The following is a 15,978-nucleotide window of genomic DNA, read 5'->3' on the forward strand; positions in this document are numbered from 1 at the left end:
TATGAATGTTTCACATAGTAAAATAACTGGCATCCTGAACTTGTCAATTCTTCTATACATTAGATTTAATAACTTCTTCCTCTGAAAGCTCAGTATTGGGGACTAAAAATTAACTGACATAAACTATTTCTTCTGAAAAAATTAATTTAGGAGTGTTTCACAGTATATACAAGGTTGCTTTGCAGAGTAGAGTTACTCTGAATTGTATTACAGAATTTCTCTGATTATAAACATAGTAATATCTGATTTATTTTCTAGAGGACAAATGTATCTAATTTTTAATCATCAAATTTAATGGTCATATTAAGATGGAAACTAAAGGGGCAGTAGGTCATAAATCAGAATTGTATACAAATGTAAACATATCAAACCTTTATTTTCATATGTTTTCATGTCTATTGCCATGAATTAATGTGAGTTGTTATAGAAACAGCTTATTTTAATTAACTTTGTATTAACTATTTTAAAAAGTGCAGACCACTATGATAATTTCATACTCCTAATATGTTTACAAATTGATTTTTTTCCAAATAAGATAAAATAGAGGTAATCTAAATTAAAAAAAATTATTTCTGCTTGACATCCACTAAAAACATGGCTCAGCACTTGGTGAGTTCTGTATTATAATACATCTAAGAATATTTTTAATAGATATTAAGAATTAAGCATAAAGTTATAAATTCCAAGTTTAGTAAATCCAAATCGCCTTTTTAATTTTTTCCTTTATTTTCCTTTAGAACCTAAAATAACTCGTCCTCCCATAAATGTAAAAATAATAGAAGGATTAAAGGCAGTTCTACCATGTACTACAATGGGCAATCCCAAACCATCAGTGTCATGGATCAAGGGGGACAGTGCCCTCAGGGTAAGTGATGATTATGTTAAAACATGTATACACAACATATTTGCAAATGCAACAATCCTTTGCAAATTCAGTCACACACTTACAAACTTCTAGTATAAAATATTTTCCATGTACAACATTTTAACCAAACCTAAATATTTTAACCAAATCTAAATATTTTCCATGTACAATATTGTAACCAAAACTATATATATGCAAATTATAAGGCATTCCAGTTGGGGCTGAGTAGGAGAGAAAAGAGACAGGGACCAGCAGTGTTAAGGATGATAAAAGAGGCAGAGCAAAGCTAAACTAGAGTCTTCTTTGTTTGTTGGTCAGTTGGTTGGTATTTGAATCATTTATTTTTTTTAACATTGAATCTTAGAGACTCAAGAGATTTTTTTTTTTTAAAAAAAGGAACTAAGCTTCAAGTTTTAAACCTGATAAATAGCTTCTAGAAGGAGAGAGAAAGAAATGAGATTTGGAAGAAGAGGAAGGAGAATATTCTGGAGTAAAGTTAGAGCATCCAGACTCAAGACTGATGACCTTGACAATGACCTCAATCATATACAGTAGTCAAACTTGAAATACATTATTCACATCCTTATTTTGTACTGCTTTTGTATGTTATACCTACATTTATTGATAAATTACTATTCTGCATCATCATTGTCTCTTTCCATCCTTGCATAATCTACTATGAACTCAGTGAGGTCACAGACAATATGTTTTTCATATAACTATACTCAGAGTATTCCATGGGGGGATACATAGGTGTTGATCTCTATCAATTCATTGAAATACAACATAATATCAATTAGCTTTGTTTTATTTAAAATAAAACAAATAATTTTCATTTTTATGATAATCTATATAATTTTCTGGCTTTCCTTTTGTTATGTTTTCTACACTAAAAGAAGGAGTGGTTCTATATATACTACTGAATTTAGATCCCCAAAGAGAATATAGATGTAATATTTTAATTATAAAGGCCAGTCTTTGTATTTTCTGTAGTTTTCCAACTTTTAAAAGGATCCCACATAGGCAGTAAGTACGCTTGTTAAGAGCATTGCTTTTAATCAAACAAATTTAGGTGTGATATTTTTAGATATCAAATTCTAAAATAAGGCTTGTTGATTTAGGACATCCAATAAGCCTTGGGGTCCTCATGTATTGAAAGAAAATAAAAATAACTGTATCTTATGATATTGTTATTAAAATTTATTTTTATAAGGGAATCTTATACTATCTCATTTATTATTGTATGCTATCCATAATAAATGTCAAATAAATGTTAAAATAATATTTCTGATGAGTGAAAATGATGACCTGATGAAATATAGCAAATGTATCCTTGACAGACTCATGTTCATGCAAAATTCATGTACCCATCTCTGGCAGGAAAATTCCCGGACTGCGGTTCTTGAATCTGGGAGCTTAAGGATTCATAATGTACAAAAGGAAGACGCAGGACATTATCGATGTGTGGCAAAAAACAGTCTTGGGACAGCATATTCCAAACTGGTGAAGCTGGAAGTGGAGGGTAAGGAGCTGTGTTTCTTCTCATGACGGTGTTAGCAGAAGGCCTCACGCTCTACTGTGAAGGCTGTACTTCATCTTGCAAAACAGACAGGCAGTATGGAGTTTAGGGCCCTCAATTATTAGGCCAGATATTAGGCCATCAACTCAACACTCAAAAATTGAAAGGAGGGGGAAAAAGTTCCTTTGTTTAATAGGTCATATTCCATCTATAGTCCGTCAATTGGCTGAAACAGACTATAGTACTAAAACAACAGGATACCGTTTTAGAATATCTTCCTGGCTTGGACAGCTCTCCCTTGTTTACCAATTTGAAGATACTCATCTTTCTCAGCATAAAAGATGTGTCTTAAAAATGTATCAAAAGAAAAATGTAACTTCCTTCCAGACTGTATTCTGTCAGAAAGGTTAAGAAAAATAAAATACTGACTCACAATGTATAACTCCGAATGGCCCTACTTCTATGAGTTATACTGTCAAGATATTTTACACTTTTTAAAATGTTCCTTGAAGTCAATTAATTCAACAGCTGGTTGTGAAAGACCTTCACTGAGAAATCAGAATCCAGATTGAGCTAGGGATTCTATCCATTTGGTCATCAGCTCCCTCTTGACCTGAAATTATATCAATTTTGCTTAAAAAGAGAAACTTTCCACATGCTAGGTGAGGAAACGGAGTGCAAAACTTTTTCCACCTTTTCCTGTTTTAAGCCTTAGAATTAACCTCTCTGGTTCTCAATTTTCTTATCTGCAAAGTGGGGTTTATTGTGTTTTCAGTGAGATAAGTCACTGGTAGTACTTAGCACAGTGTCTGGCCCTTTATAAACATTCAACAAATGTTGACTATAAGAATTATCACTTCCTTTTCTGCTTTACTGTTATCTGACCAATAAAGTGATTATCACACATTGACACAAATTATATTTCAATTGGGAAAGGTTTCGGTTTCCCCTAGCTTACCTTGATGTCACCTTTCTTTTAAGCCAAAATTGACCCCTTCCTACATTTCTTCCTTCTCAATCACAGTTTTCTATTAGCTCCTATAAGATTATCTTCATTGCCTAGCTAGATATTCTCACAGCTTTAACGATCTTATTTCTATTAACTGTTCATGGAAAGGAATACACTTGGAGGAAATTGTGGTTGTCAGACATAAAAAGGATATATTTTTAGCACAGCTGCTAGAATTTAATATCTTTTAATGATCAATGCTATTTAAAGCTCAGAATGAAACCACCACCTGATGTAACTCTCTGAGTGAAAATTAAACAAACGTACAAACACATTTGGTCACACTTTCAGACACAGTGAATGTCTGCTTGGATTCAGTGTCTCCTTGGACTATGTGTGGAGGGACACAGAACAAATGTTAGCCATTTATAAACAATATCACGAAGATTTTTCTCTTCAAGGCATGAAATATGAGCCCTCTGATTCATGACATAAAACATTGATTGTTTAGGTTACTGTCTTCAAAGGTAATGGAACAATTTGCTTTAGTTTCAGCCTAGAGAAAATTACCACCAATTTCATTAGCTGGAGTTCAGTTACACAGCTTAGTCTTACCTTGCCCTTTAGTTTTGTATCACGCCTGTCAGTAAAACTGAACGCTCTCCCTCCTAACATTTAAATAGTCCTGTTCATTGTGTTAACAATTAATTTATGCAAGACATTTTATTCAAGTTGCTAGTACTGAAAGCTCATAATATCATTTAAAGGTACTTTACCAGGATGTAATAAGCTCGTTTTAGCACACACATCTATTTCTACTTTATTCTAGTCCCTATTAAAGTAGTCAATATACATGGAAACATGTGTCATGCTTAGCACAACTGCTGGTATATACTATGCATTTAGTAAATAGCATCAGCTAAAATTATTACTATTAGAACATAAATATTGCAGCAAATCTGTTTGGGCTCTTGAAGCTCTGTGAGGTTGAGTGAGTGAGTGAAGTCGCTCAGTTGTGTCCGACTCTTTGCAACCCCATGGACTGCGTGTAGCCTACCATGCTCCTCTGTCTATGGGACTTTCCAGGCAAGAGTACTGGAGTGGGTTGCCATTTTCTGTGAGGTTGGCTTCCACTTAAAGAAATAGTTGAGGCATGTCCAAGACATAACACAGACACGACCTATTTAAAAGAAGGGTCAATTAAACCAACAACTCGGAGCAGGTAAAAAGGCAACTAAGAAGTCACTGGAAGAATCCCAATATGCCTGCAAATGCCTGCTGTCTCAACAACCATGAGAGCTGAAGATGAAGCAGGGTCACTCAGGACAGATGATCATTTGTTACATATTGTGTCAGTAACGCTGCAAATCAGTTGAAGCAAATCAGAACAAGAGCCCTGTAAGAGCTATTTGATGTTGGGCTACATTTATGGCAAAGAGGTATGCCAGGAAAAGATAGGGTTTGTCTGCTATCATGAGCATCTAACGAGGTTAACCTTGCCAGTTTATACAGATTTGGTACAGTGTGTTCACTAAACCTTAGCAGCCATAATAATGGTGAAAGAAATACCCTTGGACATGGAAGTGAAGTTCCCTCTCTAGATTCCCATCCTCAGGCTGCTGGGTCACTGGAATGGCAATGTAAAGATATTTTAGGGACTTCTCTGGTGGTTCAGAAGTTAAGACTCTGTGCTCCCCATGCAAGGGCCTGGGTTTGATCCCTGGTCAGGGAACTAGATCGCACATGCAGCAACTAAGACCAAGCGCAGTCAAATAAATCAAAACAAAACAGGCTCTTTGCTATCCTATCTTATTAAAAAGGATTCTACCTTTCTGCCTTGCCTTAAAAGGTTCAAAGAGTGACATGCAAAATTACTGATGGAACAATACAGCTTAACCATGACCAAACATGGATATCTTTCTAAAAGGATGGACAATGCGATGTCTAACATTTTAAAACACTAAATGCTTTACAGGGATTATTTTATTTAATTTTCGCTAATAGTCATTGAGGAAGGGCCTATCATTGTACCATTTTAGGAAACCGAGGAACACACAGGGTAACTAACTCACTCAAGGCTGCACAGATAGAGTCACCTAAGTAATGGAGTAATGCCAAGTACAGTCTGTTCCGTTAAATAACAGGAGAATCATGTGTGACATTGTCAAGATTAGGATCAGAATGGGGATGGAGCAAGAAGCCAAAATTCTGTGAATAAAGGAGAATGGGAGTTGAAGAAGAGCGATCGTAGACGTAGATTTATTTTTTCCCAATAAATTTGGCAGAGAAAAGAGATGAGTCCAAAAAGTGAGCAGTAGTTGGAGGCCTCATTGGCACACAGGTAGTGTGGTTTTGCATAATTTCTCTTTTAAAAAAGATTGAAATGTTTTTTAAAAAATTGGCAATGTTAAAATATTAATGAGAAGGAACCCAGAGAGAAGAAAAATCTGAATATACAGGAAAGGGGCTGAATTTTCAAGGGGCTGTGGTGCTGGAGAAGGTAAAAGAATTCGGCAACACACTTTTTATGGGGGTGATCACATGACCCAGTTTTACCCTGTTCTGGGTTACACCTGTCATCCTAGAATAATTATTAATAGAGTCCTTCTTTTACTTTCAAAAATGTCCTGGCTTCAATGGTAAATTACATGATTATTGTGCTTAGACAGGAAAAAGAAACTTTCTTCCTTGTAATAGGGAGAGAGGAGAAAAGGGGTATATTCTGGTATAAATGAGTTCACAAATTAGGTGGATGGAATTTGATAAAGCTCTGTTCTGATGGGTTCTGTTTCCTGTAGGAAGTAGGAAGTAAGATTATCTTCTGAAAATACTCCTATAAAGGGGGGCAGAGGGATGAGGAGGTTTTTAAATAGCTGTGGGTAATGGGGGAGATGAGTCACAGGAAAACTAAGCTTGCTGGGCAACATGCAGGTTTCAGCAGAGAACAGGACTAGGAATACGAACTGGCAGCAATTTGCTTCATTCTAGGTTTTTCCTGCAGGGTTGCATAGCAGTATAGGTATAAGTCAGAAAAAGTAGAAAGCCAAATCCAAAGGCAAAATATAAGCATTGGAGCTTTGCCAGGAAGGAAAAGGGGGCAAGAAAGTTGAGAATACTGTGAGAGAATGCTTGAAATGATGACTCGCGGAATCTTTATGTACTAAATACACAGACCTGGGATCAAACACAGAGTTCCAGCAACATGATAGACAAGATAACATGAAAATCTTCCTACTACAAACATTCAGAAATGCCAGCTTAGTTGTATAACTCATAAGGAAACAATGTAAATTTTCTGAAGTCAGGAATGAATAGAAATTTGAAAACCAGAGCAGTAAGATCACAGGGCGGTTGGACCTCGTCCTCCATGTAATGAGACAGGTGCCCATTTCTTTAATGTGTAAGGTCGGCTTTTAAGATTCTTAAAGGGACAGAAGTCAAAGTCTCTGGCCCCTGTGAAGTGGCATTGATACCCTTGTATAAAGCTGAGAACCACAGAAGTTAAAATGTCGGCCAGCAAAACTCTACCCATCAGCAAAGAAAGGCAATACAGAGGCTTGTCTATCTCTCCATAAGAAGAAAAAAGAAGTTTTCTTATGAATGAATATCCAACACTCAGGACTATATCTCAATTATACTTGATTTTGAATTCATGTTGCCAGCACAGCCAGTTTAGAAATCCCCAGCTAGAGAAATTAACATAAAAACTAGTCCTAGGTCTTCCAAAGAAAACATAGAGATGGCCAACAGGCACATGAAAAGATGCTCAACACTGCTAATTAATACAGAAATAGAAATCAAAACCACAATGAGGTACCACCTCACATTGGTCAGAATGTCTATTATCAGAACGTCTACAAATAATTAAGTCTAGAGTAGGTGTGGAGAAAAGTGAACCCTACTATGCTGTTGAGGGAAATGTAAATTGGTGCAGCTACTATGGAGAAAGAGTATGGAGTTTCCTTAAAAAAACTAAAAATAGAACTATTATATGATTCAGCAATCCCACTCCAGGGCATGTATCCAGAAAAAATGAAAACTCCAATGTGAAAAGATGCACCCCAACATTCATAGCAGCACTTTTACAATAACCAAGACATGGAAGCAACCCAAGTGCCCATAAACAAATAACTGGCTTAAGAAAATGTGGTATATATATACTGGAATATTACCTGACTATAAAAAAGAATGAAATAATTGTCATTTGCAGTAACATGGATCTGCTGCTGCTGCTAAGTCGCTTCAGTTGTGTCCGACTCTGTGTGACCCCATAGACGGTAGCCCACCAGGCTCCCCCGTCCCTGGGACTCTCCAGGCAAGAACACCGGAGTGGGTTGCCATTTCCTTCTCCAATGCGTGAAAGTGAGAAGTGAAAGTGAAGTCGCTCAGTCGTGTCCGACTCTTAGCGACCCCATGGACTGCAGCCCACCAGGCTCTTCCATCCATGGGATTTTCCAGGCAAGAGTACTGGAGTGGGGTGCCATTGCCTTCTCCGAACATGGATCTAGAGAATATTATACTTAGTGAGGTTAAGTCAGACAGAGAAAGATAAGCACTATATGTGAAATCTAAAATATAATACAAATGAATCTACATACAAACAGAAACAGATTCACTGACACAGAAAACAAATTTATTGTTAAAAAAAGGGGGAGAAAGAGGGAAGGAGGGACAAATTAGGAGTATGGGATTAACAAACTACATAAAATAGATAAGCAACGGGATTCACTGTATTGCATAGGGGAATTACATTCAATATCTTTAACCTATAATGGAATATAATCTGGAAAAAAATAACTGAATCACTTTGCTGTACACCTTAAACTAATACAATATTGTAAATAAACTATAATTTAAAGGAAAAAATTAGTCTCAGGTCAAAAATTTAACAACAAAAAAGCTGAAAAACAAAACACTTTACACCGGTTAGGGTTTAGATTAAGCCATACTGAGGATGCATTCACAATGCAAAATTATCACATCCACAGGAAAAAACTTGCCTTGAGTGAGAGGTAGCTAAAACAATATGTAAAGAGATTTAAGCCCCAGGAAATCCAATTAACAACACAATATAATAAATACTCTCAAATGAATATGTTAAAACGAAACACACAAAAGGAGGAACAACAAAAAAGAAAAATACATTAGGAAGAAGAAAGGCAAGTCTGATAAAGAATTAAATATAATTTTAACAAGTGAAAAATATAAAGACTAAAGTTAAAATTCAGTGGATGGATAATGGTATATTACCCAAAGTAAGATTATCACAAAATTGTTTATAATAGCAAATTTTTAAATATAATTTAAATTTGCATCAATAAGAGGCTGACATTATGTGATAAAGTTCATGTGGACCATTAAAAAGGATGAGATCAATCTATAAGTAGTAACTTCTATAACTATCCACCATATATGTAATTTGGGTATGTTTCCTATCTCTGAATTTCAGTTTCCTCATCTCTAAAACAGGGGTAAAAATAGCAGCTACCTCTTACATTGTTGTAGCGACTACATGAATTATTACCGGCACACAGAAAGCATGATATAATTATCGGCTGTCTTTATAACAATTAATACTTATATAGTGCTTACCATGTACAGTGAAAAAGAAAATAAAAGTTGCTCAATCATATCTGACTCTTTGAAACCATATACAAGGCACTATCTTATTTCTTTAGAAATATTAACCCATTAGAACTATTAATGTGCTCATAAATAAAAAAAGTAAGTCAAAGAACAGTATGGTATATATTATACATTGGGCTTCCCTGGTGGCTCAGCTGGTAAAGAATCTGCCTGCAATGTGGGAAACCTGAGTTCGATCCCGGGGTTGGGAAGATTCCCTGGAGAAGGGAACGGCTACTCCCTCCAGTATTCTGACCTGAAGAACTCCATGGACTGTATAGTCCCTGGGGTTGCAAAGAGTCAGACACGACTGAGCGACTTTCACTTTCACACACTGGAGTGGAAGTAGCAGATTGTTAGCTGTCATCATCTCTGCATACAGAATTCCATGAGGGGTGGTTACTTTCCATCATGCTCTTTCTATAGCTTTAGACTTTCTGAACTTTTATACAGAGACCTTTATAACTACAGAGAATGAAAGCTTGTATTTATGCTTTGGAAAAAAATTACTTCTTCCAAATATACTATTTTAATCAAGTGACATCAACCTTTCTGTTCATTGGTTTGATATACTATTTTTGTAGTTCTGTTGCTCCATTCTGCTTTAGAACAAATTCAGGGATGGAAAAAGTTTTGTCAAAGGCAATTGATTCCTATATTGATTAGATATTCACTACACTGGGGTATTGAACCAAAGAATGTTCAGGGTGGGGTCATAATAAACAGAACATGGAAATTGCCATTTCCTTAGGGAAGGAATTAATCCATAAAGACAGCAAGTTGAGAAAGTAAGGGAACCAATCAGATGGAAGTGGAAAGTTTCAGAGAGCGGCAGCTGCAGTGAATTCTCTTCTCGTTTGACTCTTCTTTCTTACTTATGAGCAGAAACCTTTCTTACTTATGAGCAGAAACCTAAAATTTATGATTCTATAGTGGCTTGGAGGATCCCATTTGGGTTCTGATTTCTCAATGAACATCTTCTACACTTGGTTAGGTGTTATTGATTCATAGGTAAAATAAAGGTAAGTTTCCATAGAAAAGTGAAGTACTCCTGGGTGAGAACTATATAGGTATGTTGACTTGCCCTTGGTAGGAAAGTCTTTGGTTTCCCAGATCCCATATTCATCTGGAAGGCAGAAAAGAGATGTCAACCTCATGACCATGGAGGCTCTTCCCCTGGAAACGTTAACCCATCTCTCAGGTACCTCTGTGACAACGGGCTTTAGGACAGACCTCGTGGCAGGATAGATGAGGGCCAGAGAAATATGAAACATATCATGTTTCATAGAAAGTTCCATTTGCTAAGTGCTCATTTTAAAATATTTTACCATATTTGGAGTGAATTCCCAGCCATTGGTTTCTTACAAGCATTGGCTAATTTCTTGTTTCTTTATCATGCATTTCAATATATCAGGAATTGGGATTTGTCTTACCCAGCTTAAAGGCAATCCTACCTCATTTGTGGCTTCTGCCCTTTAGCTAAGAAGGTTCCTTAGCTGTCTCCAAATATGAGAATGAATATACAATTATAGAACAAAGATAAATCAATCATATTTCCCAGAAAGACTTCCTTATATTTAATTTCAAATATTGCTTCTATTGAGATCACTTCTTTTAATTAGTTCCTCACAGAGGTAAAAATATCTTTTTCACCAGCATAATTCCATGTAGCCTCACCCCCACTTGCCACCTCTGAACAAAGATTCTTACTGCATTAGTTTTGTTTGATTGAAAATGGACAAAGTAACTTCTCAGGGCCCTGTAGAAAGAATTACCTTCTAAGTCAAGAGACAGTCTTGTCTCTCTTTCCAATCTACTTCATGTTCTATCTTAGGCATGTGAGCATCCAAAGAATGATTCATATCATTTCTCCTATGTGTCTTTAACTACAACAGTTTTCCCCTGAGTACTCCCAAGTACTCAGTATGCCCGAGTACTCCAGAGCACTCAGTACTCCTGAGTACTCAGTGGCAGAGCGATACCACCTTGAGGTATGATGATTTGAGTGATAGAGCTGGAGTTATCAAGGAGAGGCTGCCATCAAGGGAGGCTATGAATGACCTCTGAAGTACCAGAGTCTTATTTTACTTCCTGATTTTGACCTTAAAGGATATGCTTCCTTTAAAACATATGTTTCATAAACATCGCAGAAATTAAATATGTTTAAGATGATAATATAATTAGTCTTTTTATAGACAGAATGATTATTGTTTTGAGATTTTTTTAATCATTAGGAAAGATCTATTTAAAAAATTAAAATAGCTAATTTTCTTATATTTCCCTCACAGTCTTACATATATCCCTTAGACTTCCCTTATATCCTTCAATTTATTATGAAATGATTTACTTATTTGGAGATGAGCACTGATCTTATGCATTCTGTGAATATAACATTCAGACAAATCAAGCTTTGTGTGTAGAAACTGGCTAAGTGTAGAAGACTTGAAATCCCAGTTAAAATAGATGGGATATTGGAATGGATTGGGCTCCCTGGTGATGGCATTTGCTATTACTACCTCGTTTTCCCTTGGAGCTTTAAGCCATTAAGGAAAAGATTGGGCAGAAGAGAGGCTAAAACCAAGGGTTCTCAGTCAGTGACCACCAGCGGGAAGAGGGAACTCGGCACCAGTACAAAGCTGCAGATAAGAGCCCTAGAAGCAGATCTAGAAGAGAACAGAACCCGTCTAGGTCGAGGGTTATTGTAGGCTCCTCTAATGTTTAAACAACTCCTTGTTTGCAGGAGGCCTCAAAAATAGACCCATGTCTCCACACCTGGGAGAGGCATTTTGGGGAGTAAGAAGGAAAGGTGAGCCACCTGGCAAATTTAATTGGCTCCCATGCAAGAGTTCTCAACACTGGTCAGGGTGCCTTATTGCTTCTGTCTGTCCCTTTCTCTGCAGTCTGAAAAGCTTCACCGTATATCCTTAGGAATAACTTGCTCTGTGGGAAGCTTCTGTTGTTGATTTTTTACAGACATACACAGTATATAAAATAAGTAGAATTCTAAAAGACCAAACAAATACATATCTATACAGGATGACCCCGAGGCAAATGTCAAGAGATCTAAAAGATCAGGACTGTTTTCAGAAATGTTAGACTTCTGTCCATCTTCTTTGCCAGAGATCAGATTTTCTTACTGCATCTAGAAAAGTGGAAGTGAACATGTAATGTTTACACACATCTGATTGCCTTTTTCCTTTGTTTATGCTGCAGCTCTTAATATGACAAATGCCACAGAGAGAGGTATTTAAACCCCCAGTGTGTGCTGTGCTCTCAGTGATTGCAGTTTTAATAGAATTTGCAGTGACCCTGCTCCTGGCATCAGTTCTATCTTTTTGATGCCACTAACGGGTTTGATTTGCTGTCATGATTACACTGTGCATTTAAAAACCAAAGAAAAGATAGAGGCATAAACCTTTGAAATTCCTGGGGGCTATCATAGGGAAAATTAAATTTGCATGATTAATAGGGTGCATGCTCTCAGAAAAGGGTTTGACTCATTAATTTCCACTTTAGGGGAGATTATGCTGCATTCTCATCTGAAAAGTTCTGTAGTGCTTTCAAGAAAACAATGGTAACGTGGTCCTTTATTTGAAGAGTTGTCAGTAATGTTCTCTAAGGATAAAAAAGTTGTATGATTATGCACTGAACATATAATCAGCCAGTTCAGTTCAGTTGCTCAGTCGTGTCCGACTCTTTGCAACCCCATGAATCGCAGCACGCCAGGCCTCCCTGTCCATCACCAACTCCCGGAGTTCACCCAGACTCAGGTCCATCGAGTCAGTGATGCCATCCAGCCATCTCATCCTCTGTTGTCCCCTTCTCCTCCTGCCCCCAATCCCTCCCAGCATCAGAGTCTTTTCCAGTGAGTCAACTCTTCGCATTAGGTGGCCAAAGTACTGGAGTTTCAGCTTCAGCATCATTCCCTCAAAAGAAATCCTAGGGCTGATCTCCTTCAGAATGGACTGGTTGGATCTCCTTGCAGTCCAAGGGACTCTCAAGAGTCTTCTCCAACACCACAGTTCAAAAGCATCAATTCTTCGGTGCTCAGCCTTCTTCATAGTCCAACTCTCACATCCATACATGACCACAGGAAAAACCATAGCCTTGACTAGACGGACCTTTGATGGCAAAGTAATATCTCTGCTTTTCAATATGCTATCTAGGTTGGTCATAACTTTCCTTCCAAGGAGTAAGTGTCTTTTAATTTCATGGCTGCAATCACCATCTGCAGTGATTTTGGAGCCCAAAAGAATAAAGTCTGACACTGTTTCCACTGTTTCCCCATCTATTTGCCATGAAGTGATGGGACCAGATGCCATGATCTTCATTTTCTGAATGTTGAGCTTTAAGCCAACTTTTCCACTCTCCTCCCTCACTTTCATCAAGAGGCTTTTTAGTTCCTCTTCACTTTCTGCCATAAGGGTGGTGTCATCTGCATATCTGAGGTTATTGATATTTCTCCCGGCAACCTTGATTCCAGCTTGTGTTTCTTCCAGGTAAAGAACAGTTAGATTCTCTTCAATTGCTCTGAAGAAAAAATGTGCTTCAAAGATTTATCTTCAGCTGTTTAAGATAATAGAACTGATATAATGTAGACAGTATATTGTTTGAAATGAAATTGAAAAGTTAAGGAACTTAGTATACTGGCTAATAACATGGGCTCTAGATTGTAGAAACTGTCTGGACTCCAGAGTCTAGAGCAGGTGCTAAGTTCATATCCTGGCTCCAGCATTTACCACTTGTGTAACTTCAGGTAGGTTACTTCCTTTCATAGTGCCTCAGGTACCCTACCCACAAAATAAGGTGAACACTATGTCCTACCCCATAAGTTGCAAAAGGATAAACCCAAATACTACATTTAAAGCTCTTACAAGAGTGCTTGGCACAGAGTAATCACTCACATAATGGTCATCAATGTAGTTCTAGGACTAATGAAACTTTAGTACAACAAAAGCAATGACTGAAGCACTTGGGAAGACATTTACAGCTCTTTATTTCACATGCCATCTTCATCTTTGAGGTAGAAGCAATGAAGTTCAATTGCAAAAACTAAATTTTTATTTAAAATAGAGTTGATGTTTTATTAACTTTGGTTTTATTAGAAGAGTAACCAAACACTGTAAAACCTGAAAGGGGCCCTAGAAGTTACAGCTCAATCCCCTAATTTTCAGTTAATGAAACTTGAGACCAGAAAAATGATTACTTTGCCCAAGTTAGCCAAGAACAAGGATGGCTTACCCCCTAAACCAGGACATCTTTCATAACCCCATTCTTGAGTCTTTTCCTTCTCTATGTTTATGTTACACAGATGAGAATTCTGGAGCATTGACATGCTTTAGCATCAGATAGACCAGAGTGTTAGTTCTGACTCTGCCACTTACTAGTTATGTGAGGTTGGGTAATTTATGTCACCTCTTTGAGTCTATTTCCTCTTTGTGAAATGGGTGCAATATGACTTGCAGCATAGGGTTCTTAAAAGGAGCTGGGATACCATGTAGATGCTGTATGTGTCTACCAGCTCTTTGATAAATACTGACTGCTATTGGTATTGTTGTCTGCTGTTTACATTGTTATGAAGCTGGACGACTTCTATCCAGAGAATATTGCTGGTTAGTCTTCTCAAGTTTCAGAAATAGAATGTCAACATTACCAACTGCTTCTCTTGCTTCCAAAGAATATAAATCTCCTCTCAATCAGCAATGCTTTGTCCCTGCATTCTTGATACTTGTTAGAGATTAATAACTTTGGTTTAGCCCTATTGTGACAAGTGACATTAGGATGCTTATCTGAGGTGCTGTATGAAGATATGCCTTTACCAGCAAACTGGAAAGAGGCTATATAGAATCAGCATGTCCCCTACCCAGATAGTGTAACCACATGAAAGTCATCCACAGGCTTGGTGCAATATCCCAAGCTTACATCATATTTTGCTCACTACAGAAATCGCTGTTTGCCAAAAACCTTCTTGAAAATATTGATCATTCCATCACTCACTGCTCTGAAAAACATCTTAAGTGAGAAACTGCTTTAAATTTTTTTTCTGCCTGGGGAGAAAATAAATGGTCTCTCTTGAGAAACTGGCCTTTTGCTCTCCTTCCTGTAGTGAGAACTGTATACTTTATTTTTTGCCCTACCTTGCATGTTTTTCAGAATCAAATTTGAAGCTTGGTCATAATATTTGTTCCACTAAACCAACAAGAGGTCTCCTTTTCTTGAGATGAACGTGTTGTTATTTAATTTACTGTCACATCATTGATTACGCTCACTTCAAAACCCTCTATGGAAAGAGATGGAAATAACTAAGTTGATGGACTGATGGAACCCTTGAAGGTAGTGGTTTTCAAGCATCAGTGCACATGAGAAGGAACCACAGATTTTCTTAAAAGGCACAGCTCTAGGTTGCATTTCCCAGAGACTCAGACCTGATGGGTCTCTGTTAAGGCCTTTTAACAACCTCCCAGATGATCCTCACATAGGTAGTCTATGAACCACACTTCAAGAAACATTGCTTTAAGAATTTCTACCTGGAATGTCTTTATTCCAGATGAAAGCTTAACAATTCAAGGACAGAGTAAGCTTATTCAGAATTTGCATGATAAATATTAGGATAGCTTCAAATTTATTCATTTGTTGAGTGCTTACTATATTCCACAAAAAGAGGGAAATCCAAGGATACAGGGGATTCCCTGGTAGCTCAGCTGGTAAAGAATCTGCCTGCAATGCAGGAGACCCCAGTTCGATTCCTGGGTTGGCAAGATACCCTGGAGAAAGGATAGGCCACCCACTCCAGTATTCTTGGGCTTCCCTGGTAGCTCAGCTTGTAAAGAATCTGCCTGCAAAGCAGGAGACCTGGGTTCGATCCTTGGGTTGGGAAGATCCTCTGGTGGAGGATGGCAGGGCAACCCACTCCAGTATTCTTGCCTGGAGAATCCTCATGGACAGAGGAGCATGGCAGGCTGCAGTCCATGGGGTCACAAAGAGTCAGACACAACTGAGCGACTAAACACACAGCCCAAG

At 37.5% G+C, this 15,978-nt stretch overlaps 1 protein-coding gene across 3 annotated transcripts in view; it reads left to right on the plus strand.

Annotated features, from left to right (window-relative positions):
* MUSK (muscle associated receptor tyrosine kinase) overlaps positions 1-15,978 on the plus strand; it is a 93,892-nt gene that overhangs the window by 22,384 nt on the left and 55,530 nt on the right. For all 3 annotated transcript variants that reach the window (XM_070795271.1, XM_070795269.1, XM_070795270.1), the window contains exons 4-5: positions 738-865; positions 2,246-2,387. In XM_070795271.1, coding sequence (XP_070651372.1) covers positions 738-865; positions 2,246-2,387 — 270 coding nt within the window. The remainder of the gene's footprint in view (positions 1-737; positions 866-2,245; positions 2,388-15,978) is intronic.

This window comes from Bos indicus, chromosome 8, assembly GCF_029378745.1.
Source record: "Bos indicus isolate NIAB-ARS_2022 breed Sahiwal x Tharparkar chromosome 8, NIAB-ARS_B.indTharparkar_mat_pri_1.0, whole genome shotgun sequence".
Taxonomy (NCBI): Eukaryota; Metazoa; Chordata; class Mammalia; order Artiodactyla; family Bovidae; genus Bos; species Bos indicus.